General features: G+C 40.7%; 1 protein-coding gene across 1 annotated transcript; it reads right to left on the bottom strand.

Annotated features, from left to right (window-relative positions):
- Positions 1–219: 219 nt before the first annotated feature.
- dmrt1 (doublesex and mab-3 related transcription factor 1) lies at positions 220–26,484 on the bottom strand (the record flags this gene model as incomplete). Its single annotated transcript, XM_083674087.1, has 5 exons — positions 220–368; positions 13,869–14,043; positions 20,741–20,898; positions 25,153–25,324; positions 26,266–26,484. The coding sequence occupies 5 exons, from the start codon at positions 26,482–26,484 to the stop codon at positions 220–222; spliced, it is 873 nt and encodes a 290-aa protein (XP_083530213.1).
- Positions 26,485–26,982: the final 498 nt, after the last annotated feature.

Below are 26,982 nucleotides of genomic sequence, written 5' to 3'. Positions count from 1 at the left end.
GAAAACAAAAACAAAACAATTTCAACAATGATATCTGGAAAAAAGAACCATAAAGTGAAAACATCTGATTTGCATAGTTTGAACTGCTTTTTTTCTAGCCCATATGTAGCTCATATCATGTTCAGCATAGACACAGTGCAATGGCTCATGACTGAAGAGCTTTTCTCCAATCTCCAGAGTTGCTCTGGCCTCTGTCTCTCTCTCTGCTCTAGGGGGGGCTTACTTAGTGGCCCCCTCGATGATGGAGTCAACAGTGAAGGCTCCGGACTCAGCATTGCCCTCACACTCACCCTTGGATTCGGAGTTTACCAGAGAGTTGATAGAGAGGCAGGCCATGCCTGAGTCGTGTCCACCACCGGGGGAGAAGGCTGGAGGGTAAAAGACAGAGGGACAATGATGATGTCAGATTCGCGGCTAAGTAATGCCTGGAGATATCGTATCTGGTTACATTGCCCTCGCAGCACAATGGTCACATGTATGCAGGTAAAAATGACAAAGCTTCTCCGTTCTCCACTTTGCTACCGCAGCACAGGCTAACAGTAACCAGAGCCCTCTCCGACGGACCTTAGCATCGTTGAAAATGACATGCTGAAACCTCCTAAGAGAAAATTTAGTTTAGTTGTGGCTATATACTAGAAGAAACTGTACATGCTTTTAATGTAACCACAAATGACATAGTTTTGCAATAATGTACAATGATCGGTTGTCACATATGCTTCCTGGGACCAGCTAGTTTTTGTTCACAGCTAGTGATCACTCCGCATTGCCTGTCCATGAGGTGAGAGCTTGGCTGGTGAAACCAAAACCAAAACAAAGAGGCTGTGTGTGAGTCTATGAAGAGGAAATATTTCCCGTTCTGAGAAAATAAATTATAGAGACTGTAATTGTTTGATTTTCAATAGAATGCACATCAAGAAATCCTTTCAAGCATAACTTGCAACTAGAAACAAGTTTCCATGAGGAGATTTTGGGATGTAATTTCAATAATGCTTACTTAAGGGTCTGTCGGAATGCTGTCTATTGGAGAGGGTTTACTGTTATGGGCCGTGTTCACTGGACATGTTTTTCAATCCGTCAGCGCCCATTTCCAGTTGTTCCTCCGACTCTGTATTCAGTGTATTCAGTGGAGCATTCCAGGTGCTCTCATATTGGATTGTGTTCAACTTTTGGAATGGAGCACCACGCATCAAATGACAGAGTCAATTGACAAATTGACAGAGGGGCGGGACAAACAAACATTTCACAACAAGATGACGGCTACTTCTGTGGAAAATAAGGATGTCTTCCACTACAGTTTATGAAATAAATATACACTTTTTGTATGAAACAAACACTCTCTAAAGTTTGTGTTAGCATAATCGCTAATCATTGCTAGCTACCTTGCCAGCTAAAGCACTGTATCGGGTAGCCTAGCAACATGGACCCAAACACTATCTGGGACTATCGACATACTGTATGTCTGGGCAAGTGTGAAAACAGGTGCAAAAGTCAGAAAAGGGGAATCCACATTTGAGGCTTTACATGATAACCTGAGTGGTTGTTGGTAATGCTTTGGTTGTGGACTCGATTCCCGCTAGGACCATATACAAAATATGCACTCACTCACTATTCAGTTCCGTTGGATAAAAGTGCCTGGTACGCTAAATCCACATTAAGCAGAATACGCCAATGATCCTCTTACACAAACAAAAAGATTATATCATTCAATGAACGTAAATGGTATTTCCCTGATATTGGTACTCATACTAATTTCCATTCCACAGGGATAAACACCAAAACAAAAGTGGATATTGCACCGGCCAGGCCACACTCTGAGGTTGGTTCTCCGACTTTACAATCAATACAGAGTGGAGGAGTCCTTTGGGCAGAAAGTACTGCTGTACTGCTTTAAACATTACAACAAAGTAGACAAAGTGTTCCTCTAACATCAGTTGTGGTGGTACACTTGGGCTACTTTAGCCCAATTGCTGAACCTTGGGACAGGAGCATTGAGCTGAGGGAGTGGAGAGGTGGTCTGCTGACCCAGCAGAGAGTCCCACAAAGTAGGTCTAGAGTAAGGCAGAATAGTGTCAGACACACACTACAGGAGTGGTGGGAAGGAGAACAAATGCTTCGCTTAGATATAACTCTACCCAAAAACTGAAAACGGGGAATATAAAAATACAATCAACAAAATATATTCAATTTTGCAAGTGGTGAACCCAAATAAATAATCTATTACTATGTACATAATTTAATAGCAAAATTGAAAGACCAAGTGTATTCCGTCCTCCAGTGGTAAAAAAAGTAATGACATCATCCTATTAAAACTATAGGAGCATTCAGCCATTTCAGAAGAAGCCCCACCCCAACCTTCCTCACCCTGCTATTACTATGCATATGACATATTAATATCATTGCATTGCTTCCATCTATTAAATATGTGGGTATGCATGAGAGACAGATACAAGAGTCTATTTCATCTGATGCCTTGACCCTAAGAACCTCATGGACATATAGAGCCAGAGCCAGCTACCCCCTATCCCCCTCCACTCCTCCTCCATCTCTCCTCCCTTCTCTGCCGTGGAGAGGTAATTAAGGAGCAATGTGGAAAAGAAGCCATTTTTCTCCTCATTAACTTCCTGATTGGTTTCAGCCTCCGATTTCTGCCCGCCTGCAGTTTGTCACCGATTCCAAACAGGCCGCAATCGTTAATACTAATGTTTGTGTAGCTAACTGCTCCCGCTCTTTTTCCCCAACATCCCTCTTGTACAGCAATAATGTACGGGGGGAAATGGGCGGAAGGGGTGAGGGGTAAGGTTCAGAGGCTGTGAATTAGCTAGTTCTCTGTTAATTCTTTGCATGTTCATCAGGGAGAAATCTATGATGTAATTAGGGTGAAAGCGTCCCTGGGGGATTGGACAGGGTTGTTTGCGGAGAAGCTAAATCACTGCGGGAGAGTGTGCAGTGAGGCCGACATGTTCTGTGTCAGGGCTTCGTTGATTGTTTGCATTGCCATTTAATACAAATTAATGTTGGAGATATTAGAGAAAGCCTTGTTCTCAATGAGGACTTCCCACAGTTAATTGAAATGAATGGATTTAAGACGTTTGTTTTGTTCCAGGGCCAAAATTCGAACACAGCATTTGCATTCAGTCACATATACTAACATAGGTTATATTGGGCAAAGGTGCTCAACAATAGCTTCTAGATTTAGAGTGAAGAACCATTCTGCAGTATATGTAAATATGGATACTTCATAATAGGATTAAACTGAAAGAGACTGACAAGCTAAAAGACAAAGCCTTCAATCTAACAGGGTTGGAAATAACCCACAAAATCAAACGTGTCTGTCAAGTGTAGAACTATTCTGAAACAAGAGAGGCTTTACCTTTTTGGGGATGTTCAGTGGGAGCTTTATTCTCTCCTATGAACTTTTGCACTCTTCACCCTTCGCTCTGCTGACTATCTTAGATTTCCGAACTATTAAACTGTCTTTGTGTGGTTTAACAAAAGGAAGCTTTTTTCCAGCCCTATGAAAGAGGGAGGGTGTGAGTGAAAGAGGCTCAATCATTTCTGCCACTGCGAAGGGGGAACAAAAGCCCAGATGTGAGAGGAGATGGTAATTCAGTCTGATCCATGGTGGATAAGCTCTCTCTATGGGACTCATATACTACCTGCACAGGGTCATGGGGGTAGATAACACGCTTAAATAAACACACACACACACACACACACACACACACACACACACACACACACACACACACACACACACACACACACACACACACACACACACACAGACACATTTTAATTCTATCAACTTATTTGACTAATATCCATTTATTAACAATTAATTATTTGAGTTTGAGGGTTTACCCATAAGTATTTAAATGAATGCAATTATGAGTGTAAACTAAAGAATTCATCTTCTGAAGTACGAGCATCCCGTCTCATCACAAGGTTGGACTGAGATGAGTTGGCCTTCATTAAAATGATACGAGCCGTGTCTCTAAAATTCTGGCCCTGGATTCCCAGAGAGGGACCTCTGTGCAGGACGCAGTGACTGGGGTGGGACATGACTTGACTGAAGACGACCCTCGTGAGGATGAGAGTTCTCTCTCCAGGAACGACATGGGCGTCTCGCTCAATCATTAGAGCAGTGGCAGGACTTAATGGCGCAGAAAACTCAGTCAAACAGCAGGCGGGCGGGGGAGGGGGTGCCTTAGTCAACACTGGGCTGGAGGTAGATGCCACACAGAGTGAGATGCTCTTGTTCATAATATAGGAACTACACACTGCTCATACTGAGCTAACAATGCTTCACAATGTACAGTTGGCCAGGAAAATCAGCTGGAAACTGGAATTCAATCAAACTTGAATTGTGGGGGGAAAATAGAGCATTGTTCTTCCATTGAGAAAAATGTGTTTCAACTGAAATCAAGTAAAAAAATTGAAGAGCATACAATCCATGACTTGGTTTGTTAACTGAGCTACAGTAGCCACTGCAACACCACTAAAGCGATATTTACACTGAGAAGACGTGGTGGCACAGAGACGGCACTGTACCGTCACATAATTCTGTGAAAAGATGACAAGCCATCCAAAAGCCATCTTAAGAAAGTCGTCCCTGAACCACCTCACCGCCTAGTTCTAGAGACATCTCTGTAGCGACATTTTGTCAGTGGAAATTAAAGGTGCTACAGTGCAGCCTTCAATGTCATGGTAACCATTGTGAGCAGAGTTCACATTCCATCAGCTGTGTGATGCGCGTTGATGTGCTTTATCCCAATGAGCTAGGCAGAAACAGAAAATATCAGGGGAAATATTTATCAGAACGGTTGTATTTTCCTCCAGACATCTCTCCTATGCCTCTATTGTACTCTTCTACAAGTTATCAAAGCTGTATATTGAGTTTTCTTTGTTTATCTTTGAAGAACAAGTGTGATCTCAACCACTGGCAACATCAGCTTCCTAAATCAGTGTGTGCGTGAGAGATACATTTTTTCCAGTGGTTACTTTTTGTGTGGAAAGACGTTATGACATTAAAAACTAGAATAGAATGTCTGTGGGGTGCTGTAGGGTGTTGTTTATAGATTTTCAATTAAGATGTATATCCTCACCATTAGACATTATCCATGTTATAAAATGACCTCAGAATTGCAACGTTGAGATAAGGATGACTAAGTTCTTTATGACCACAAGTATACTTTTCATGTCTTATACCACAGCATTGTTGAATACTCGATTCTGATTGGCTAAAGGGGCATTCTAGAGTGTACTTTATTTTTCGATAACCAGACACCTATGAAGTAATTCCATTAATGTAATGCACTCCACATTGAAGCAGAGCTTCTACTGACTGACAATAAAGTTACATCGCCAACTACGGCAACCATACAAACCTATTTTTTATACATTGTATACCAAGGGGGAAGGGGAATGTAATCAAAGCTAGCTGGCACATATGTTGCAGCCTGCAGTCTTGGTTGTCACCTAATACATAAAATGTAAATAGCGCTTTTTTAAGACCAAAAGATGCTTACATTTCGCTGTAAAACAAAACTTCTGATGGCAGTCACATAGCAAACCACTTGTTTACTCCGTGTGGTGAGTCAGCCAATTCACTGTTTCACCAAAGAAACTCTGATGACAGCAATGGAATCTAAAGCAGCAAAATAAAATACTGCCCAACACAATTTTTTAGGGTTAAATTTAGCCTACTGAATGCTCAAGTTCCCTCCATCTGCATTCAAATCATTTCAATTGTTATTGTATCAATTGAAAGAGTTGCTCAGCCTCACTAAACCTGCTTCAAGTATCTCCTTTGAGCTGTACACAGAATACTGTATTCAAAGAGCTCCTCACAGGACAAAAGGCATTATTGACAACATCCCCCAAACCTTAAGGAGTCCTCTACTCAGACAGTTGTTGTCGAAAAAGGATGCTGTCTTTTTGATTCCCATTGGGGTGGGCGGCGGACACTTAAATCCCCATTACTGTTGTGTTAGTGAGTGCTCTCTGAGCGGCCGGCAGTGGCTGACAGAAGGCATCAGCCTAGGGGTCAGAGGCTAATTAAACACATAAGCACCTCTGCTCCCGCATTGTTAACCAATCTGTCCCCAATGAAAATGACTCATTGAGAGGCGTGACACAGCCTTGTCCCTATGCTTAATCTCCATCTCGGGCTACTGCCCCATCAACTCGCAAAATGACCTGTCTGTCTTATCTTCTCGCCTTTACTTTGATCCGCTGAAACATTATGGATATACAATAATGAACTGAGGCGGCAGATCAATGCTTGCAAGATTTTTTATCATTACCTTTTAAACTGGAGAGATTCATGAAGAGCAAAGGGGTAAGAAAAAAAGGCAAAGTAAGGGACACATGCAGAATGAAATACATCACTGTAGACAGGATGGCCCCTCTGGGAGATAAAACCGCCAAACGTGTTTATCTAAGTCATTCGACTGTTTCAGAGACTGCCAGCGCAACTTGTGAACTGCAAATATCATTTGTCAAACCATCAGACGTGGTCCCTCATTCAGTCTGTAGCAGGAGAGAGGCATTTTTTTTTTTACTTTTCCTTTTTACTCCCTCTCCTCAGTCCTCCCTACAAGTCCTTTGAAGCTGGCCACTGTGTGTGAGAAGAGGAGGACATAAACTACAGGGCTGTGGCCATTTAATCTCTTCACAGCCCCGGGCCTGTACTAATGGAGATGTTATACAACACATTACAACAGTGTTGGAGCCTGGAGCAGGCAATTACACTGGTATTTAGCCGATCCATAGTGTTGGGGGGCACACAGGCACTTAGCACAGCCATGGAGCGGGGAAGACGGCATGACATGGAGTTCCTAAACTGTCCCCTGCAGCAAGTCAAGGGAGGCATGAGATTCAGTTACGCTCTGATTGAGAGTTGGGCTGCAGGGCCCAACGGGAGTCTCAGTGGGGCAGTGAGGACGACAGGGTAATTCTATCTGCTTCAGACTCTTACTTACAGTTAGAGATATTAAGTGTAGTACTTATTGCAATTCGAATGTGAATTAAGTGTAGATTACCAATTTGTCTTGTCTACATTGATAAAATAGCTTGTCATATTTTTTTTCCAACTTTTTCCATTTCGTAGGCTAAACAAATCTTTTCCGTTATAACTTGCTGTCAATCAAAGTGAGTGTATGTGAATGTATTGCTATATTATCTTATGTTGTTCTTGTATATAACTGTTCTATAGCTGTTCTGTACTCTGTCATGTGTTTTATGTTTTATGTGGAATATGTTTGAGTAGCTAAAATTGTTACAATTATGTACAGTACATAACATTAGTGCGCACAGCACACCATCAAAGGGTGGGCTACCAACAAAGATTTAAACTATGGAGCAAATGTATTTCATAACATTTTCACAAGCAAATAGCTCTTGATTTCTATATTATATCTGTATAATGCTTCAGGTTAATGACATTCCAGGAGAGCAGCATTATCATTTCAGGCTATACATAATGTGTTTAAAAGTGTCCTACGACAAAGAAAACACAAAAACAAACAATGGAATAATAGGTCCCTTGTGTATTTGGTTATGATAAGGTCAATGTAGACAGTTTTACCAAAGAACCTACAGTACCAGTCAAAAGTTTGGACACAAACTTGCCAAGAGTGTGCAAAGTTGTCATCAAAGCAAAAGGTGGCTACTTTGAAGAATCTAAAATATAAAACATATTCTGGTTTGTTTAACACTTTTTTGTTTACTACATAATTCCATATGTGTTCCTTCATAGTTGTGATGTCTTCAATATTAATCTACAATGTAGAAAATAATAAAAAATAAAGAAAAACCATTGAATGAGAAGGTGTCTCCAAACTTTTGACTGGTACTGTGTATACTGGAGAACTTCCACTCTCAGTTGTCACAATTGGCGCTATTTAGCAGAAGCAAAATGACTTTAAAAGCCTTTAAAGTTAAAGGCCTATTTCTTCTTTCTTCCCCTTTCCAAGTAGAGTAAAAGGAAACCGTTGTAGTGGTCTGGATGTTTAGGAGTTGCGTGCCTACTAATGTAGTGTGGTGAATAATGTTCACATTGGAGACAGGCACTGAACTTTCCCTGTTACATGACATGCTACACCACTTCCTACTGAGCTCTCATCTCTTCATTGTGTTTGAGTGAGAATTGTTTTTCTTTCTGTAAATCCCACCGAATCCCAATGAATGGGTTCTTTGACTTCTCTTGTATTTGTGTGTGTGTGTGTGTGTGTGTGTGTGGGGGGGGGGGGGTGGAGGAGGTGGAGGTGGAGGTGGACATAGACAAAAACAATGTGAGTTACTACGTTTTCAGGTAATTTGATCCCTAAACAGGTGAGGTAAATTTGCACAGGAAACAAAGACACTTATTGAATCCCTAGCAGCCTACTGTAACATCAATCTCTTTCCTTGTGGTTTTCCTGTGAAACTCAAGAACGTGGTCTGGGGATAGTTTATACGCAGTAACTCAATTCATGTACAGTACACTATTGATTGGACACGCCAGATCAATGAAATATCATCTAGAAAGATAGTAATGGGTTTCTAACTTAATGGGTCCAAGCAGGTCAATCGATTTGTTGGATTAACATCTACAATCTCTCAACTCTCTGATTTGCATTTAAATTACTGTGCATGCTGAGCCTACACCGATATAACAAAACAGACAAACTTATAGTCAATCTTACTGAGCTCTACACGAGGACTAGGCACATACCAAAACAGTTCACTGTATGTTCACGGAGTGATCCCTCACATACTCCTGGGTGCACACTGTACCTCAATGAGATAACTAACTTTGAACACTTTGAACACCCCCCCCCACCACAAAAAAACCCGACAACAAACCCAACACAAAGCTGTCTCATATAACACCGAAATTCCTCCATAACTCAGGACGGGCAGCTCATCTGGGCGGGCCTGGGTAGCTCCTTGCGGGGGGAGTGGGGACGGTGGTGGGGGTTGGGGGCTGGGGAGCTGAGGTGAGGCAGCGGGGCGGGAGGGGAGGGTATTGATGGACTGCGATGTCACCTCCCGCGCAGCGATTTACGGCCCGGCGCTGCTGACGAGCTCAAGGCAGTAAACAGGCACGCTGGGGGCGTATTTCACAGCGAGCTGGCTTTTATGAAGAACACTCGGACGGGTCCCCCCCCCCTTGCTGCGGTGCCGCGCCCCGGCGTGACGGATGGAGAAAGACGCATGACAAGCTTCATCATTGTTTGTAAATCTTAACTGTTCCCGCTCACTAACTCCAGAGGCAATTTTCCAGAGACAGCGGGGGCCGACGAGAAAGGACAGCGTCGCACTCCTGAAGGTTATTTGGCCCCTGTATTTGGCCAACTGATTACCCCCTCCTGGATGGGAAATAAATGCAGCGGGACTCTGTTTGGCAGGGAGCTTGGGGAGGGAGAGAGCAGGCCCACACAGTGTGTTCACATAACCTTCTAACCTCCTCCTGTCTCAGCACAGAGGAAACGATGAGCTTTTGTTATCAAATTAAAAGAATAAGACATTATAAAAAGCTGGATGATGTTTCCTTGTGTCTTTGTTTACTGAAAGGCTTCTCTCTCTCAACATTATATTCTCACAGGACAACATTCTCCAGCGTCTTACTTATAAAACTGAAATTGTCAGGTTCTCCTCTTCAGTCCTATACCCGTTTCAGGGATGCTGACAATAATGATTTATTATATAAAGTCTTCCCTTACCCTGGTGTCTCTGGTATTTGCCTCATATGCATACAGAAATTGTCTCTTAAAGCCAATGGAGTTGGTTTGAGACACATCAAGGGGGTTCTATAACAATCCGATTGATTCCTCTAATTAACTATAGATTGTGGATGACAACTACAAACCTCGGACACCGATAGAGCAAGACCATTTTCTGTAGCCAAAACACCATGCCAAGAATAAATACTAGTACAACCAGTTGATCAATTCACAAGTCAAGTAATAGATGCCCCTTTAAAAAACAAACAAATCTGCTCTCTCTCAATGGAGGTTCCTTCTCAAGAGAGAGAGTCCTGGAACAACTTCTAGACAGCACGTCCAACAGCTAAGTGATCAAATCAGAATGTCAAGGCCACTTCTCAACCCTTGTCACTGAGCTGGTCGAGAGCATGGTGTTCTGTGGGGTATGGCACACATCGATGCTGGGAACCTGTTCAGGAGAGCCAAGTAATCTGCACTGGTTGTACTGGCACTATCTTTGGTGCTGAAAGGAACAGTGAGCATTGTTGATTTGGCACAGAGGAGGGGTATCCTGCACAGACAACAAGCACGGTCTAAAAATGACTGACTCTGCAGTCAAACAAGGTTGCAGCCCTACAACCCTCCCTCCCCCCAAAAATCCTAAGGCATTGTCAGAATAAAGGCTTCTGAACCCACCCACAATATGGCAATATTTGGCACTACTGTACTCCCTCGTGTTTCTTCAACACTTTGCGTAACTAAGCTTAATTGTCGTAATGTCATCAATTATGAAAATGTGTCGATTTGCAATCTTTTGAAGATGGCAGAGGCAAACCCTGTTGTCTGTGCTGTGGAGGGTTCCACCAAAAAACTCTGACCCAGAGTGTCCAAACTGTGGGAATAGTTTAAGCAGAAACCAAATAATATAGTGCTTTGTTCACTGTGCAAAGCCCAAATGGCATACCACAGCAGTACAACTGCCATGCCTGAACACGTTAAAAGGAAGCATCCTAGAGCCATGTGGCAACTTGACGCACAGCCAGGGCCGCGCAGCACTGTAAGCGAAGTGTTGATGTTTGCTGGCTTGCTATGTAGCTAGGCAGCTATAGATACGTTTTAATAACCGCAATGACACGTTAAAAGGGCTGCATTCAATGACAGTGTATGCTTGTGTGACTAGTGAAGGTGTCCTGTAGCCGTTTTTTCCCACCATGCATTTCTGTAATCTAGCTACGTTACGTAGCTATGTCGGGAGGTCTCATACTCTGTATAGTAAACAGTAAAACAATAGCCATGTGTGCACTGCAAAAATCATCCTACGCGCATCCTCAAGTAATCTGTAATTTGCGTTTTTCAACGCTATCTAAAAGTGCATTATCTCCAACTGATAATCAATTTGATTCTTTCAGCATTTAGCTGGGCATAGATAAAATTCATGTCATGATAAACACTTTGTCAAACACTTTGTCAAAAACTCACCCTTACCTGTATAGTAGGCATCCACACTCTACAGCATTTACAGGAATGAATCTAATTATTATTATTATTATTACTATTATTATTGTCATATTATCAATAGGTACAATTTCAATATCAAATAAAGTATGTGACCACTGAATGATGGCATTACAACTACTCACACTTTAATGCATTTGAAAAAGGTATATCAATATCATTGCATTCAAAAACATGTTTTTTTGTAAATTAATTGTTTAGACTAATCGATAAAATAATCTACAGATTAATCGATAGCAAAATAATCTTTAGTTGCAGCCCTACTAAGCTGTCATGAGCTTAATTTCATTACATCTTGTATGATTCTTCTTTTGTTTAACAGTGTGGGGGCAAACAGCTGAGTTGGCTTCCTGAAAGAGCACAGGGAATGCAGGTCATAGACCTTTGGCTTTAGGTTTCTGGACACCTTTCAATATCACGTTTCCTGCAGTTCACGCTGTCTACATCCTCGCTCCAGTGAATTGGATAAATTCTGCTCTTAGCAAAAAGTAATGCAATGCAAGTAGCAGCGAGTGCCATATCTGTACCATAGACATGCATGCTGTCAAATCAAATTTCCCCTTTAGGGATTAATAAAGTAATATCTTATCTATAACACACAGAAAAAAGCAACCAAATAAAAATGGATATTATCCACAGAGAAATCAGAACTTCACAGCAAATGATAATTCATTCAATAACTCCTAGTAAGAATTAAGAAGACAGTGGCTGGCTATGCACCACCCACATAGTTGTAAGTGACAGGATTGGGGGCACCGACAGGACCACCCGCTGAGAGTGTGTGTTTTTGTAATGGAGCATATCACTCCCCCACAGGGCTGGCTTGAGGTGACGAGGGACTCTCGTAAATGGGCAGGTGGAATTCATTAGCAACCACAAGCAGTAGCATCTACTGTAATCATAAGTCATAATACCTAGATAGAATAGATCAACCAAAGTATCAATTTGTTTGGTACATAGTATAGCTGTATTTATGTCAATACTCTATGGTACACACTGAACTTGCACCCTTTACAAGCCATAATGTACATTGAACATATAGTTGAAAATTAATTTCAATATGATCTCATGAAAAACAAAAAAACGACTGTGGTATATATGGTACTTCAATGAAACAATTAGTAAACATGCGGTTCTCATCTCTTTAAGTTAGGGTACAAATGGTCCCAATAAAAGTTTTACTTTTGACTAATTTATTTCTCCATTTTACAGGGCCCTTGACTCAAGGTGTGGCCCTCCCTCGGATGTACTCAACACAGTCTTGGTAAAGTCTGGATAAAACTTTATGGGCCTGAGAGAGCTGGTGGGAATGTGAGTGAGTCAGTGTGTGTGTTTATTGAGTGTGTGTGAGTGTTTATGTATGTGTGTGTTCTTAATGTACTTGCCTTCGGAATGTATTCAAACCCCTTCACTTTTTTTTTTAACCTAGACTCAGGTTAAAATGGATTAAATCCACACACAATACCCCAGAATGACACAGCGAAAACACGTTTTTGAAATTTCAGTACATTTCTTAAAATTGAAATATAGAAATACCTCATGTACATAAGTATTCAGACCCTTTGCTATAACACACTTAAAATTAGCTAAAAAGCAAAAATGTCATTAACAAATCACTCAAGTTGAATTGAGCCCATCTTAATGCAAGGATAATAGTTCAAGCCATTTTGGAATTAATAGATTTGTTTTTATAGAGTCTCTGATTTGCATAGGAATCAATTACACTGTGTAGATTTGGATGTCACTACCAACTCAAATTTCATAATTTTCTCTTGATCCTGACAAACTCCCCAGTCCCTGCCAGTGACAAACATACCCATAAATTGATGCAGCTACAACTATTCTTCACATGAGAGATGGTGCGGAAACTGCATTGCATGTGCTGGATTTGCACCAAACTTAATGCTTTGTAGTAAAACCAAATAAACACATTTCCAGCCACTTTCTTTGCTGTATCACTTGCTGAATTCATTGTTGCAAACACAATTATGGATATTAAATTATTTTCCATTAAGGGATTCTTTTTGGCCAATTTAAAGTAGAGTGACTGAGATGATGTTGTCCCATCGACTGTGCTTTTTCCTCTCTACCATTCAACTTTGTAGATTTTTGTACGTCTCCCCAGGCCTCAGGGTCGCATTCCTGAGCAGTTTTGTTCCTCTCCATTTGCTCAGTTTATAATGACAACCTGATCCACACAGTGTCATTGATTCCTATGCAAATCAGAGACCCTATAAAAACAAAGATATTAATTCCATGAACTATTATCCTTGCATTAAGACGGACTCAATTCAACTTATTGAGTGATTTGTTGATGACATTTTTGCATTTTAGCTAATTGTAAGAGAGTCATAGCAAAGGGTCTGAATACTTATGTACATAAGGTATTTCTGTATTTCAATTTTAATAAATTTACTGAAATTTCTAAAAACCTGTTTTCATTTTGTCATTCTGGGGTATTGTGTGTGGATTGATGGCAAATTCTTTTAATTTAATCCATTTTAAATTAAGTCTATGACAACAAAATGTGGAAAAAGTGAAGGGGTCTGAATACTTTCCGAAGGCACTGTATGTATGTATGTATGTATGTATGTATGTATGTATGTATGAATCTATGTATTTACTGTGTGTGTGTGTGTGTGTGCGTGTGTGTGAGAGACTCACAGGCTGCCTTGGACTCGGGACAAGTGTTATTCTCCTCCAGGGTAAAGATGGGAGGCACGCAGGCAGCGGTACCCAGACCCTGGCTCAGGTAGGAGGCTGCAGAGTAGTATGAGTGCATCCGATACTGGGGGGACACGCTATGGCCAGGCAGGCGGCCATCACCGTTGGGCATCTGCTTGATACGCAAACACACAAACACGTAAACACGCACACACGCACACACACAGCATGACTTTCTCAATGTAAATACAATGCCCTCCATAAGTACAACATTTAAACATGCTAAAGCAAGCCCACTTAGTATTGTCGACAATCCTATGCGTACAATAACTGCCTGAAGTCTGCGACCCATTGACCCCACCGGATGCTGGGTATATTCTCTGGTGATGCTCTGCCAGGTCTGTAACTGCAGCCATCTTCAGTTGTTGTTTGTTTTCAGGTAGTTTTGCCTAAAATAATTTAATCAGGAAATTGAATACATCAATTCAATTGGATTTAAATATGACGATTGACTTGGCTGGTCAATCATTTTCTGCTTTTTGGGCCTGAAAGACTCCCTATGGGAGTTTCTGATATTTCAGCGTCATAATGGCTTCCTTGACTTTCATTGACATCTCTTTGATCCTCATGTTGGCAGACACCAATAGCAGACTCCAAACGCAAATCCAAAGCCTAAAATCAATACTAGACATTAACAGAACACACCTGACTAATCAGAAACACCTGTCAAGCCAATATGCCAATACTTTTGGTGCCCTGAAAAAGGGTTAAAGTTAAAGCTCAGAATCTCTTATTTAACCTCATAGTAATTTCAAATCCAAACTGTTGGAGTATAGGGCTGAAAGAAGAAAAAAAAGCTTCCTCTTTCCAATAGTTATGGAGGGCACTGTATATTTCAAAGACAACACCCATGACCTTGAAGGTAATATTCTCTAGTGGATTGTGCACAATATATACACACACAGCATATGTGCACATATACTGTATATGAAATATATATTAAAATATATATCACATCACTGAGCTCTCCTAGCAGTGAGGGAGCTCAAAACTACCACAACTTTACTATGGTATACCTCCCTACCTCATATGCACAGGATATTGCTCAACCTACACTTTGGCTGTGATACAAGTACAAACATTCTTCATTCTAACACTAACACTCATCAGCTACACAATGGTAAGGTAAACGCATCATTCATGTGATTGTCCTTGACAATGTCCTACACTCAAAATGTTTGCATATTCCATTTTATAATTTACAGCTAAACTGGGGTTTGATACAAACACACATAAATGACTCCAGTCACCCACTGTCATATCAAATGTGCTGTACGTTTTTCACGAAGGAGACATACTGTACTTTTTTCTGCAGAATCAATCTCACTGAACATCTCGCTTTTATGGGCCTCAATTGTAAAATGCCCAATCTGTAAGAAAAAAAATATACTGGGAGAAAGAAAAGCCACGGTTGGGTTCACAGAAAAATAGCTGTTGCTGTTCTAAAAATGGATTGCAACAAACTGCTCTGGCTTTCTCCAATCTTCTGCAAACTTTTAAAACGAGCTGTCTACTCAGCAGCGAGGGAGCCTTAGAGAGGGTTTTCAATTTCACTTTTATGGAATTTGATTTCTGTCAGCCAGTAATATGTCACCACATATTGTCCACCCCATCAATTCCCCGACAGCTTTATAAACTGTTATTTAAGCTACGCCTGGCTCCTGTATTGGGCCATGACACACACAACAGAGATTGAACTGGATTTTTGGAAAATGCTATTGGCTTACACTTGCTTTAAACTAGTATTGCATCTGTGTTAGAAATGTGCTATATAATGAAGTTTGTTTAGATGATTTGAAACAAAGGACAGACGAAAAAATTAAGGTGGCATTTCCATGTACCATGCATACCTTTTAGGATACAATACACCAACTTGCCAATACAACAACTGATGACCAGTTACAAGATTCTATGTTCATCCATATATCTATCATACTGTACTTGATGCTAACAACTGTACATTGCACCAAGTTTTCTTTCACAAGTGTTAACCAGGGCAAAACAACCTTGGTAAGAGTAATCATTGCCCACCCACCCATGCCACCCATAGACCCCCTGCACTCCTTCTCTTCCTACCCCCTTCCTACCCCTCCACCCCCCTGCATCATGAGTAAGGGTTGGCGGGGCTCCCTTACCTCCCTGGGAGGAGGTCATGTCTCTTTATCTGGCACCATCGCATGTCTGGGCCATCTCTACGCCACCCTCATATTATCATTCTCCACCTGCATGGCAGCAGAGCCCCACTCAGTGGAGAGAGGAGAGAGCGGGAGATGGACCCACACTGATAAAGACCTGCCATGGAGAGTGAGGAACAGATCCTTAAAGGCAACTCAGTCTTGCTACTCCCCTAACAATGAGGGAACTAAAGGCTATATAGTATAGAGTGTCTCTCTTCTTCCCTCATTTCCACTCATTTCTTCAGAAGTTAAAACACATGGACATTGCGTTACACACTACATAATGTGGAGCAATGCTGAAGTGTTGTTTATTCTGGATTGGCAACACACGCACACGCACACGCACACGCACACACACACGCACAGTGCCCTCCATAAGTATTGGAAAGAGGAAGCATTTTGTCTTCTTTTAGCTCTATACTCTAACAGTTTGGATTTTAAATCAACAATTACTATGGGGTCAAAGTAGACATTCACAGCTTTAATTCAATGGGTTTTATTTTTAGATTTCACCATTTAGAAAGTATAACATTTTTAAAACATACTCCCCCTATGTTAATCATATAATATTCAAATAAAGTACTCATGTTTAATATTTGGTCGAAGATCCTTTGCATGCAATGACTGCCTGAAGTCTGCGACCCATTGACCCCACCAGACACTGGGTATATTATCTGGTGATGCTCTGCCAGGCCTGTACTGCAGCCATCTTGAGTTGTTGTTTATGTTGAGGTCTTTTTGCCTAAAATCTTATCATCAGGAAATGAAATGCATGTTCAATTGGATTTAAATCTGAAGAGTCAATAACTCTCTGCTTTTTGGCTCTGAAAAACTCACTAGTTGCTATGGCAGTATGTTTGGGGTCATTGTCTTAATTGTTTTAATCAGCCTCAATTCTTTGTGGCATTGATTCCACTAGATGTTGGAAACATTCCTTTGAGATTCTGGTCCATGATGACATGATTGCATCACGCAATTCCTGCAGATTTTTCAGGTGCACTTTCAAGCTGTGAATCTCCCGTTCTACCACATCCCAAAGGTGTTCTATTGGATTCAGAGTGACTGGGAAGGCCACTGAAGAACACTGAACTCATTGTCATGTTCATGAAACCAGTTTGAGATTACTTTTGCTTTGTGACATGATGCATTATCATGCTGGAAGTAGCCATTAGAAGATGGGTAAATTGTGGCCATGAAGGGATGCACATGGTCAGCAACAATACTCAAATAGGCTATGGCATTCAAGCGATGATTGATTTGTATCAAACAGGCCAAAGTGTGCCAAGAAAACATTCCCCACATCATTGCACTACCTCCACCATGAAAGGGTGTACAGATGTTCCTAATAAAGTGTTCCGTGAGTGTATTCAGCCTGATATTTCAGGCTCATAACGGCTTCCTTGAATTTCATTGACGTCAAAGGCAAATGCAAAGCCTAGAATCAATACTAGACATTGACAGCTCTCTTATGCCTGCACAAATAATGTGACGGAACACACCTGACTAACCAGAAAAAACAATACTTTTGGTGCCCTGAAATAGGGGGACCATGTATAAAAAGGGTTGTAAATTCTAAATGGTGAAACCAATCTGAAAAAAAGAAAACATTTAATTAGCAGAGAATATCTACTTTAACTTCATAGTAAATTCTAATTTATTTATTTTTTTAAATGTTGATTTCAAGTTTTTTTATATACATATATATACATACATACATATATATATATATATATATATATACACACACACACACACATATATATATATATATATATATATATATATATATATATATATATATATATATACATACATACATACATACACACATACATACACGGTATATGAAATAAATATATATAAAAATATATATCACATCACTGAGCTCTCCTAGCAGTGAGGGAGCTAAAAACTAGCACCCTCCTTCACTCCACTCTCACTTCTCAGAGGAGGTTAGGGAGAAACACATGGACGTTTGATAGAGCAGTGCATTTGGGCTCAATCATGACCATGTCTTAGAGGGGAGTGTACATTGTACATTAGGCATGATTTAATCTGTGTTCGGGACAGTGTTTGTTCCAAAATAACAACAGTAAAAGTTTGAAATATTGTGCCAAGTAGGGACTAATTCAGTGGCTGATTGGACTTTTTACTGGTTGTCGATGAAAACTTACCATGTTGAGGATATAACAAATGTATCAAAAATTATCACTGTCAGCTAAATCAATCATGTAAACGCAAAGCTGTCCATACTGTATTACTCTGTTAAAGTGCAATCCTTCATTTTACAGTGAAATGTCACTGTTTTGGTTTAAAGCTGAGAGATGTCACCACTCTCAAACTCATAGACCCATCTAGATACAAGACCACATTTATTGTCCATTCATTGCTCAACAAAAACGTATCTCTTTGCACCCCCCCCCCCCACCCCCATTGTCCTCCTGTAAAATAAATGACACCATAGCCATGCATTGGTTTACAAATCAAACACACAAAACAGGGACCTAACTGAATTTGGACCAGTGCAGCACTTGTCACCACACTGTCAACTTCTAAATCAATAATCCCAATCATAATTCATTCATGGAGGATAATTCATGGATCGCAGAATTATGCAAAAATATGCTAACTGATCAGCATTAATGCTCCTCCTTTCTCCATCAAGCGCCGAGGCAGCCCCCGTCGACAGACAATATCATTAACCTTTGCAATTCAGGCTCCCCGCATTCTAGCGGGGCGGCGGAGGCAGTGACCCCAGAACAATATGTTGCCATCAGGAGCCCAGAACTGGGCGGAGGCTGTGAAACTACAGCCCCATCGTCAATGGTGTGGGACAATAAACCATTCAGCAGAGACTGAAGAAATATAGATCTAATTTGCTTCACGCATGAGCTCATCTGATCTGACACAATAGAGATACAACATTTAAGCATAAATCATATTGAATATACAGATGAGTGAAGGGGGAGGGTCGGAAGCATTGGGATACTGTAATACTCTCTCTCTCTCTCTCTCTTCATTTGAGGATGCTCATGTATTTGAAGAGTAAAGGGGAGGTACAGGGTCTTATTATGTATCAAAGCTGTACTGGGGCACATATTGTAGATAGCTGTAGACAAATAAATATAAAATAATATAAAATACAGTGCTGGAATACTAGAAATTCACTGCAGTACTTTTAGTCAGTATAGTGGTATTTTACAGTGAAGTAATTGACTGGATTCCAAAGCTTAATGAATTCCTTCCTTGTAAGTTAAAGTAGCTAGGTCATGATCACTGTCTGAAAGGTAGTGTACGGTATCACCATAAAATCTAGCTCTTTGTCAAGCAGATTGAAAAGTTTAAAAACATTTGCTTTAACAACAAAGCGATCACATTGTCACTTTTTTTGGTAAACAGCTGAGGGGTGGGTCTGGAGAAATGTAACCACTCTAAAATTCATAGACAGAGCTGAAAATTCATAGAATGGAGTAAAACAAGCTTTTATTTTCAGTTCTGATGATTCAACACAGTTGAACTTAGCTCATGAGGCATTTATATGTTATATTCTACAAGAATCAATGGCTATATCATCATTTTAAAGTAAAAAAATGGATGTGCCAATCGCAGATTGCCCCTTTAAAACCACAATCCATAATTTTGAAAAAAACAACAAAACATCAGGTATATAGCATTCATTAATATATCCAAAAACAGCTTCGCAAGTTATGGATTGTGGCTTTGATGAGCGTAACTCCAGTGAGGCTCCAAAGATGCAAAACTCTGACTAACTCTGACTGACTGTGTGCTTGGCTCTGTTGTACTAAGGCAGCTACTTGGATAAGGGTTAGAGAACTCCCAGTGGCAGAGTTAGTTGCGGTTCCGGATGGGGGGAGCAGGGAAATGTAAACAGGGCGTTTAGAGGAGTAGCGCAGCATGAAGCCTGCACACACACCTCTCTCCTGCTGCTGTGCTGAGCCAGTGGCTTGGAACGGTGGCAGAACCGCCATCTCACGGCCAGCCAACTAAAACACACAGCCCCAGGGGCTGAATGACAGGAACCACCATCAACATCCCCCCAACCCACTTAATCAACGTATTACTGTGCTGGCGGTGCGTGGGGGGTGACATGAGTGTGCGTATGTGTGTGTGTGTGTGTGTGAGACCAGCAGCGGTTTTGCAGAGACCTAAATAAGACATATACTATGAGGGTTATTGTACACTGGCTGTTATTTGTACATGAGTGCTATAAGACCACACAAGGGGCAAATAGATGGTTTCCAAGTTTTCTGGTTTTGAAATTCAGTGACAGACATACCAGAAAGGTGTGTGTGCATCAGAGAAATCATCATGTAATTTGATGCAGCACAACACCCTGTATAAAATGCAATAAGTCACAAGGGGCCTGCTTATGTAAAATACATCATATAGTAACCTCAATTGAAGGCCATAATTCATTGATGAGTTGAATTGTTGTTTAATTGCTTAAGTGGAACAAAAGCCTGCTCACCCTGCTACTCTTCTGGACTGGAGTTGTCTACCTCTGCTCTAGGTTCTGCACCCCCTTTACCAACCCTCTCCAGGTAGCAGCTGCTAGTCACCTGGAACTGTTGTATTAATGTGTATGTGTGTGCGTGTGTGTGCAAGTGTAGTCACCTGGTACTGTTGGTAGTTGTAGAGGTTGCTGTAGTAGGCTGGGTAGCGGGAAGGCTGGTAGAAGTTGTAATAGGAGGCATCAACCACCAGGTCGGATGTGCCATCAGACTGCCCCCTGCTGGTAGCCATGGGGCTGGTGGACAGTGTGGAGCGGCTCCCTACAGGAAGAAGACTTTGGGTCAATCTTTAATTAAATTCAAAGTACTTTATTTGTCCAACAAGGCGCTTTCTTGGGATCATATAGCTATGTATGTATCTATGTATGTGGTGTAATACAAAGTCCTTTCCAAGTCTTGGCCAGTGGGACTAGGTTTTCATTATTTAGTGGCACCTCATGATGGGGGATAAGAAAATGTGTTGTTACATGCTGATATAATATTTCATGGTTAATGCAAACTCGGATGTGGATGCAAGTGTTCCGCTATAACTATGTGTTTCTGTAGATATATGGTATCAGCCAGGGGAGGCTGGTGGAGCCTGAAATCGGAGGACGGGCTCATTGTAATACATGGAAGGAAATGAGGACGTCACACGTGTTTGATACCATTCCTCATTCCATATATAAAACAATGCTACATACTAATACTCATAATACTGCAACAACACTGAATTGTTACAAAATAGCAATCACACTGTTTAGTTGTGCATGTTGTCCAGGCACTCACATGTTGTCTCCTCCTGACAGTACACAATACATGATAATTTTTGCCTTAGAAGAAAGCACATCAGGGAGCTGCAACACAGTTTCATATTTGGATACTTGTTTTATCACCCAACAAATTCAAGTTGGTACTAGTAGCTAAGGTCCAGGTTACCTGAGAAAAATGACACTCACTACTACAATTGCAGGTGATTTAAAGATAAAGGTTCTGAAATGTAACTGGCAAGTGCAGGGGGACCTTTTGGCAGTTCATCATTGATGATTTTCTTTTCTTTTGATTTTTTTTATCTCACACCTAAAACAGTGCCTACTACAGTGTAGGTGTTAAGACTAGCACCATCTACTGGTGACAGACATTGTGGAAATAACATTTCCTAAATTTGATGTGTCTTTATTAGTCTCCTAACATAAAACCACAGGTTCTGTTGAACGTAGGAAGAACAATCATTCAATATCAACATTACTCATTTGTTGTACATTTCATATCAACAACAAGGTCACATTTTTCTCAAGCCCTCTCCTGACATTTTTTGCCTTTCACAGTAGAGAGATTACAAGCGAGAGATTACTGTCCCTGTACTAACTGTTGTCATCACTGAATCACTGAGTACTCTACTCCTTTCCATGCCTCTATCCTCTCTGTCACTGGTCCAGGGATCTAGTGGCAAGGGTGCACGCGAGCGCACACACACACACACACACACACACACACACACACACACACACACCACACACACACACAAACACACAGACACACAGACACACAGACACACAGACACACACACACACACACACACAGTCAGCCTTGACCGGTTTGGTATTCCACTCCTGAGAGCCCATATCAGGCCAGCAAGAACAGGCTGTTTCTCTCCCACCCTGCGGTCTTTGCCAGGCGGGGATCAAATGATGGCCTGGCATGATCATCAGTTCCTATGATACAGTGCCTTAGGAAAGTATTCAGACCCCTTAACTTTTTCCACATTTTGCTGTGTTACAGACTCAATTTAAAATATCTTTGTTTTCATAGGGTCTCTGATTTGCATAGGAATCAATTACGCTGTGTGGATCAGGTTGTCATTACAAACTGAGCAAATGGAGAGGAACAAAACTGCTCAGGAATGCGACCCCGAGGCCTGGGGAGACGTACAAAAATCTACAAAGTTGAATGGTAGAGAGGAAAAAGCACAGTCGATGGGACAACATCATCTCAGTCACTCTACAAAATTGGTAAAAAAGAATCCCTTAATGGAAAATAATCTCTCTCATATCCATAATTGTGTTTGCAACATGAATTCAAGTGATACAGCAAAGAAAGTGGCTGGAAATGTGTTTATTTGATTTTACTACAAAGCATTACGTTTGGTGCAAATCCAGCACATGCAATGCAGTTTCTGCACCATCTCTTGTGTAAAGAATAGTTGGAGCTGCATCAAGTTATGGGTATGTTTGTCACTGGCAGGGACTGGGGTGTTTGTCAGGATCAAGAGAAAATTTGGAAATTTGCTGAGTTGGTCGTGACATCCTAATCTACACAGAGTGTAATTGATTCCGATGCAAATCAGAGATCACATATAAACAAAGATATTAATTCCAAAATTATATGAACTATTATCCTTGCATTAAGATGGACTCAATTCAACTTATTGAGTGATTTGTTGATGCATTTTAGCTCATTTTAAGAGTGTCATAGCAAAGGGTCTGAATACTTATGTACATGAGGTATTTCTGTATTTCAATTTTAAGAAATGTACTGAAATTTAAAAAACATGTTTTCGCTTTGTCATTCTGGGGTATTGTGTGTGGATTGATGGCAAATTCTTTTAATTTAATCCATTTTAAATTGAGTCTATAACACAACAAAATGTGGAAAAAGTGAAGGGGTTTGAACACTTTCCGAAGGCACTGTATGCTCATTCTGGAGTGATGGAATGCTGTTAGATTGATGACTCCCCACTCCCTTAATGCCTCCTCCCCTCAATCTTCCCTCCTCCCTCAAGCATAGGACTGGGAACTGGTGTCATCTGACTAGCTGTATTGTATTGTGGTATCCCTCCCTGGCGCAGTGTGGGGGTAATGGTGCTGGCACAGGCTGTCCAAACTCAGGGCTCTTTCCTCCAGCAAAGTCATGACAGGTTTAGTGGGTCAGCAGCCTGGGCGCCTATCATCACCCGATGGTCAAGTGACAAATAAGCCTTTATCAAACAGAAACAGGAGGTCTGCAGCTGTTCTATCCGAGGTATGCAGAGATAAATCAGAAACAATTATTTCTGCTATGTACTTTTTCATATGGACAATTTTCTTTAAGATTAGCAGGGACTTGGGGTCAATTTTGATTTAATTTCAGTCAACGCAAGATATTAATTAAATTAAATAGTTTTCTATGGGATCCTTTCAATTCATTAATTGAACTGGAATTGACCCAAAACATGGAATTTATAATTGAGGTCATTGCAATAATAGACAAAGACCTCTGTTAATGTTGGTTGCTTCATGTAAGGTCGTCTTTAGTGAATTTTGTCCTCATCAAATCTCTCATGAGTTTTCTGGTCAACGAGTGGACAAAACACCAAAAAGAAACTCTCTAGTATTGCAAATGGTCAGATGAAACTTTCGGGAAACACTCAAATGAAAGTCTGGTCTGCCTGAAATAACTACAAGACCTAACTACTAGAGTCAAAGTAACTTCATTGATAATAATAATAGTTTTGCCAAGGGGAAACCCTCAGCTCAAGTGTCTACACGTAACACAGTATCAGACCATGAAACCAACAAAACTATTAAATCTAACAAGAAATTCTAGGGAATTCTAAACCACAAATCTAATTCCTGCCAACATGGAGGTGAAAGAAAATTCATAACTATTTCTATTTCTACTATAACTATTTCATCACAATGGATTATGTTACTACCCTGAATATGTAACATCTGATATGAAACAACATAACTAATTCAAAGAGCTTAATTTCTCTTTGGTGGTCATGGGTCGTCATATAAATGTGGCTCTAAGGATTTTGCTGTTATATTTCCCATATACTTAGAAAATCTTTGGGCAAAACCTTTGACAGCCAGATAAAGCATTACATCATCCTGAAAGTCCCCTATTACTATTTAAGGTGCCATTATCTATCAAATAAGATGAGTCTTGCTGTAACTGTAGTATTATCCACCATTTCTTCCAAACTATTTTATGTTAAATGATAATTTCACAATGTTGATTAACATAAATCACATCTCTAACACATCTAATATTCAGAACTCCACTTGGCATGCTTTGTTTACAATCTTAACCTTAATGTTAGCTTTAATGTTTTGAGCTCTTCGAGCCAGAAGTAACTGTGGGTGACTTCTGTTCCCTATAGTGCTATTTAAAATTTAATTTAAAAAAAATAACTTTTAATTATTCAACTTTCAAATACTTTGAGTGTTTGCTTGAGCCTGTCTGGATTGCCAGATGGTTGGGGTTTGCACTTTTAGGACTACTGTATTCCATTGGGTCCATTGTGCTAGGCAAACTCAATCAAGTACAGCTAAATATTTTCTCTGAATCATCTTTTCATTCCCTCTGAAGACACTTAGGGCTGTTTTCCGGACACAGATTAAGCCTAATCCTAGACTAAAATGCATCTTCAATAGATTTACTATTGAAAATGTTATTTAGTCCAGAAGTAGGCTTAATCTGTGTCTGGGAAACTGGTCCATACTGTTCACATTTTGTGTGTGTGTGTGTGTGTGAGTGTGCATGCATGCTTACCTGTCCCGGAGGGAGAAGTATCAGCACTGGTCGTTGTGGGGGACCTCCCGCCTACAGAGAACAGGCAGTCTCCTGTGGGTTCATTCTTCACAACTATCTCCGAGCTGGAGAGGGTGACTGGACTACAGATGCCCATCTCCTCCTCCTGAGCCTGCTGACGACGGAGAGCCACCTAGCAGTCAAAAGGACTTTTAGTTACTGGTGTCCTATAATATATAGACAACTGTATTGAGGGGTAATTGCTTTAATCTTTTATAGTTCGACCCCAAAAGCATACATCTAATTTAGGCATGCATGAGGCAATCATTCCAGTTGTTTTAATCTGGTAAGAGAGGCATAATAGGCCTACTCGTGCTAAACCAAGTGAAAGGTACTATCCAACATATATCTTATACAGTTGTAGCTATTCCAATCCGTTGCCTCGAAGAAGGAACAGACAGACAGACCGGGGGTTTACCACTTCAAATAGTGCACACTTGTTTTGCAATGCAGGCCTTAATGTAGCGTGAATAACTGCAAGCCCAACGTTTATATGTCTTATATTTCACAACCTACAAATCTGTATCCAGGTATTCGAAGTTATTTTGTACACCTACTACAGATCTTCTACCAGTGAACTATAAACTAGCAACTTTAAACTTTTTTTTTTTAAAGAAATATCGCGGGAAGGTCGTGCACGATGGCGGCGTGGATGTTTACTAATTGTAGCCATAGCTAGGCTATTCTGTATCCACATTTCTGTAAACAAATAACTTTGTGGTGATAAACTGTTTACAAATGTAACACAATCAACGGGTTACAAACAGCAACTATGAAACACAAATAAAACCTATTAGACTGACTCCCACAAATTAAAAAGCAATCTATGGTCGGCTTGGCTCGCGCTGAGTATGTTAGGACTTGCTAGTTCCACATACTTCACAGTTGTCTCTCAAAATAAAGATAATAATAAGAGCTGAATTGAGGATAATGCATTTATTTAAACAGGAAAAAAAACACTAATTTTTTTTCTGCATTGAAATGAAATGCACGAAATGAATATAATAAGCTCAATGCAATAACAGGTTGCATTTACGAGAGCTAACAATAGCTAGAAAACAGAAGGGCAGTTACCTGTGCCGCCATAACTCTCTGTCGCTCCGCAATCAGTTTGCATTTTTGACACTGGCAGTCTCTCCAGTTGCAAAATCGTTTATGTCCCTTCAAAGGTGAGACATAACCGTGGTTCCTGCACCTGGAGCATTTGGGCATTCGCGGTGGTTTCTTGCCGGGAGACAGAGGCAGAGGTCCTGCACATTCCAAAAGTTGCTTGGTCTGCTCGTCGTCGCTCATTTCTGCTATGGTAGCTTGCTGAAAAATATTGAATAAAAAAAAAAGATGGTGCTGGACGACACAGGCCTCCAGCAACACGAATGACAACTGGTGCAAATAGCTGACAATACTCAGCTTTTAATGTTTCGAGAGGATGTAGAAAGATAAAAAAAAAAAAAAATGCTACAAGGTTACTAATGTGCCTACTGTCCCCTCGGAAACACAATTGACCGCGTGCCAGCCTGAACACTTTGGCGGATGGACCTCAACATTCCACACCGTGTGTGGGAGGTACAGTTGACCCTCCTATGCCCACAAAGCACAGCACTACATTGTATGAAGCACGTCATTTATGGAAACGTGTGCATCGTTTTTGTTCCCTACCTCAAAAGACACCGTGAAGCTCTGTACGTTTTTAAAAGGTCTACTAAGGGTAGCTTTTTGACCTCTAAAGCAACAGTAGATGGCAGCATTTTAAGTCAGCAAACCGAATATTCTGTGGGCCTGAAAATGAGAGTC

This window comes from Argentina silus, assembly GCF_951799395.1.
Source record: "Argentina silus genome assembly, chromosome: 7".
NCBI lineage: Eukaryota > Metazoa > Chordata > Actinopteri > Argentiniformes > Argentinidae > Argentina > Argentina silus.
The sequence above is the reverse complement of the archived record's forward strand: the minus strand, read 5'-3'. Positions and strand labels throughout refer to the sequence as shown.